Source organism: Helianthus annuus, chromosome 11 (assembly GCF_002127325.2).
Source record: "Helianthus annuus cultivar XRQ/B chromosome 11, HanXRQr2.0-SUNRISE, whole genome shotgun sequence".
NCBI classification, from domain to species: Eukaryota; Viridiplantae; Streptophyta; class Magnoliopsida; order Asterales; family Asteraceae; genus Helianthus; species Helianthus annuus.
This window is the reverse complement of record NC_035443.2, coordinates 48,587,358-48,591,307: the sequence shown is the minus strand read 5'-3', so window position 1 is coordinate 48,591,307 and position 3,950 is coordinate 48,587,358. Positions and strand designations below refer to the sequence as shown.

Sequence of the window (3,950 nt, the reverse complement as noted above, 5' to 3'; positions counted from 1 at the left end):
CTTCAAAATAACTGGGGAAAAAGCAAAAAACTGTCTTGTAAAGTAATTTTGAGCATCTGTAGAGTAATTTTGGGAAATGTAGGGTAATTATCAAATTACTCTAGTAGAGTAATTTTGACTTCTGTAGAGTAATTTTGGAAAATGTCTTGTAGAATAATGTTGTTAGCATTTAGTTATGGGGTTTAGCTTTATGGTTTAGTTTTTAGCTTTTAGTTTGGGGGAGGGGGGGGGGTTAGTGTAATTTTGATAATTACCCTACAATTTTGATAATTACCCTACACGAACAAAATTACTCTACATGAACATTTACAATGGTTTAGGTTTTTTTAGGTTTGGGGGGGGGGGGGGGGTAGTGTAATTTTGATAATTACCCTACAATTTTGATAATTACCTTACACGACCAAAATTACTCTACCTTGAACATTTACAAAATTACTCTACAAAAGCTCAAAATTACTCTAGTAGAGTAATTTTGAAGTTGGTGATAATTACCAAAATGACACCGCCACTTTTTTTACTTTTCTTTCAATTCGTACGTTTATTTTATTTTCACGGGAACATTTAACTCTTATTAAGTAATGGTTGACACAATTGCCTGCCTTGTGCAACAAAGTCTAAATGAAAACCTTCACTCACACTCAAACTCCTTATTATCCACGTTAGCAGGTAGCCATTAGCCCATTTATAAACCCCACAACCCCCCTCACAAGTTCACCCACACACCATGGCTCTTATGTTTGTGTGCGTTTTGGTGTTTACCATTAGTGTCTGTAAAGCTCAACCTGCTGCACCAGCTATTTACGTATTTGGTGACTCGTTTATGGACGTCGGAAACAATAATTACCTACCACTTTCAACTGCCAAGGCTAATTTCCCCCACAATGGCATTGATTTTCCCAACAGCAAACCCACCGGAAGATTCTCTAATGGGAAGAATATTCCTGACTTTCTTGGTATTATTCCACATGTATTTAGTCATTTTCTTTTTTAGCGATCAACACACCCCTCGTAAAATCCACTTGTTGCACACTTTTATGTTTTGACAGTGGAGGAGATTGGATTACCAGTACCGCCACCGTATTTATCATTGAATGGTAGTGCAACACCACCCATCACCGGAGTCAGCTTTGCATCTGGAGGAGGCGGCATACTTAACGAATCCGGTCGAATAATGGCTGTAAGAAACCAACTGTTACATAGATTAAATAAACCTTTGGTTATTTTATAATGTTTATTATTAATACGGGGTATTAGTGTAATTATGTAACCCTAATAACCTGTACTCTTTAACTATATCTATATATACCGATGATGTGCAAACTATAATTACTAAAAAAGTTCAAACACGTGGCCTTCATTGTATGTAACTTGTTTATTATCTTGTGTATACTATACAAAATACATAGCATACGTAACTTGTTTATATTATCTTGTGTATACTATACAAAATATATAATATACGTAACTTGTTTATATTAACTTTTAATTTTATATATATTCATTGTGAATGCAGGTACAGGCACTTTCTTTAGGACAACAAGTGGACTACTTCACCATGGTCCGCGACAGACTGGTCCGTCAGCTAGGACCATCTGGTGCACAGGCTCACCTATCCAAATCCTTATTCCCAATCGTTATTGGAACCAACGATTTGTTTGCATATTTTACGGTCGGTTCGCTTGTTGCTAAACTGTATACCCCACAACAATATGTTGATCGTATGTTGTCCACCTTCAAAGGGTTATTTAAGGTAAGACTTTTGGTAACTAACAAGATATTTTAGAAATAAAAAACTTGTTTAACTGATTTAAATGAATGCGTTTGAAACAAATGCAGACGTTGTATGGACTGGGTGCGCGGAAATTGGTGGTGACTGGAGTTCCGGCAATTGGTTGTTGCCCGATTCAAAGAAGGACAAACCGAACTGGTGAATGCAACATCAAATTAAATAATATGACGATCAAGTATAATGATGGTCTAAAGATGATGCTACAAGGATTGAAGTCTGAATTACCGGGAATGAATTCTGCTTACTTTGATTATTATGGTGCTTGGGTCAGCCTCTTCCAAAATGAGACTTATGGTATCTTATATATGGAATAATATACATTATATATTTGTACAGTCACAAAACTAGAATCTTTCAAAACATGGTGTCGCAACAAATTTCTTTTTAAAGTCACTTCAACTAATCTATCCACAAATGTGGGTAAAAACAAAGAGGGTCATGGGAGGATCGCTGACCCTAATCACTAGCATTTGTTGGACTTTTTAATAAAATCAAGGTTTTTTTTTTTCTTTTAAAAAAAACATGAGTTATCTGCTGGTTGTATTTGTTAAAAATAAAACTTTATGATAATCCCCGTTCAAAAAGATTTGAACATGTCACTGTCAACGACAACTTAAGAGTAAAACTACAACAAAGTGATGGCATTAAATATCCGCTATTAATAAGAAAGTGTTGGTTAGCCAAAGGCAAAGTAATAATAAAAGCTTATATTATTATATATTTATGTTTGATTTTAGGGTTTACAGAGATAAAAGAAGCTTGTTGTGGGCTCGGAAACCTAAATGCTGATGTGCTATGCATCCCAATAGCGCGCTTTTGTCCGAACAGGAAAAACTATTTTTTTTGGGATCGTGTCCATACAACAGAAGCAGCTGCAAGCTTCTTTTCAGAAATGTTATACAGTGGATCACAACAATTTATGGTTCCCATGAATGTGGAGCAACTTCTTGCAGGTTAAATCAAGATCTAGACAACAAATAATAATTAATAACGATATGGCAAAAAAATAAAAGCTTGTAACATAATGAATGATTCTGTAAGAACGTGGCAAGCAAAAGCCATCTTATAAATTAAGTTGCATCGTTTATTTTTATTTTTTTATCCTTTTATCAGCAAATTACTACTTGTATTCATCACCAACAATTTACAGACCGAAATTATCATTGAGGTTTTAGCAACATAGCCAACACCACTGTTACTCACCCAATATTACAAGAAAAAATAAATTACATTTGTGAGATCAAGTTAAATTTCACCAGGTTCTCCCAATCCATGCTTGCGGTCTTTAACCTGTGTTTACTCCATATGAAGGTCATCGACTGTATTTCCCCAAAAATCCCTTATGCTAATGTTCTCTTTCCGGCGAAAATGGCATCGTTTATTTTTTTTATTGATAATCTATATCTATATTATCTATACCTTCTATAAAAGGGCAAATGCCACTGACATAAGAAAAGCTGAGGTGGCAGCCATAGAGGTTTTCCAACAATGTCTTTCTTATTGTAGGTCCCCCGGAGGTCGAGGTTAAACCTTATCCTTGTTATGTTTAACACACTAGCAAGTGCGGAATCCAAGCTAGAATGCAAACCGGTAGTTTATATGAGAACACAAGCTACAAAGAGAAAGGTAGACACACGAGATATCAAAGTTTTCTCTTGTATTTCAGTGGACACGGTTACAGCCCTTGACCAAACTGAAAATACTCTCTACAAGACTTGGTTCACTCACATACAACTCTATCGGATGTCTCAAAATGTCTTCCTGATGTCTTTTTTTGAAATGAACCCATACATGGGTATATATACCCATAACAGATAGATTGTGTCGAAGGATCAGAATGTCTGTCGAAAGATCATCTATCGACCAGAAACCTTCCGAAGGATCCACATATACCTCGAAGGATGGTATATCCTTCGAGGTCCATTTGTATCCATCGAAGGTTATCCTTCGAGGTCATCGAAGGTTATCCTTCGAGGTCATCGAAGGATATGAACAATCCTTCGATGACATCCTTCGACACAACATATGTTACAAACTAAGTGTTGACTGTTTGGCCAAGTCAAACCAGGAGGATGGTTGACTTGGTCAAACTTACATCCAAACACATATACAAACCACAAAAGACGTAAACAAGACTAACAAAAGACATCGTTTTATGACA

At 35.9% G+C, this 3,950-nt stretch overlaps 1 protein-coding gene across 1 annotated transcript; it reads left to right on the top strand.

The window, feature by feature from the left end:
* The first annotated feature begins 701 nt into the window (after window positions 1-701).
* Window positions 702-2,910, top strand: LOC110890298 (GDSL esterase/lipase At5g55050). The gene is made up of 5 exons (XM_022137893.2): window positions 702-953; window positions 1,047-1,177; window positions 1,514-1,750; window positions 1,837-2,083; window positions 2,527-2,910. The coding sequence occupies exons 1-5, from the start codon at window positions 725-727 to the stop codon at window positions 2,745-2,747; spliced, it is 1,065 nt and encodes a 354-aa protein (XP_021993585.1). The 5' UTR covers window positions 702-724; the 3' UTR covers window positions 2,748-2,910.
* The last annotated feature ends 1,040 nt before the right edge of the window (window positions 2,911-3,950 follow it).

What these genes read in the sequence shown, in the direction of transcription:
- LOC110890298 (XM_022137893.2), top strand. Translation starts at nt 725, where the DNA reads ATGGCTCTTATGTTTGTGTGCGTTTTGGTGTTTACCATTAGTGTCTGT. An exon ending in AATCCGGTCGAATAATGGCT is followed by an intron (nt 1,178 to 1,513) that starts GTAAGAAACCAA and finishes TTGTGAATGCAG; the next exon opens with GTACAGGCACTTTCTTTAGG. An exon ending in CCTTCAAAGGGTTATTTAAG is followed by an intron (nt 1,751 to 1,836) that starts GTAAGACTTTTG and finishes AAACAAATGCAG; the next exon opens with ACGTTGTATGGACTGGGTGC.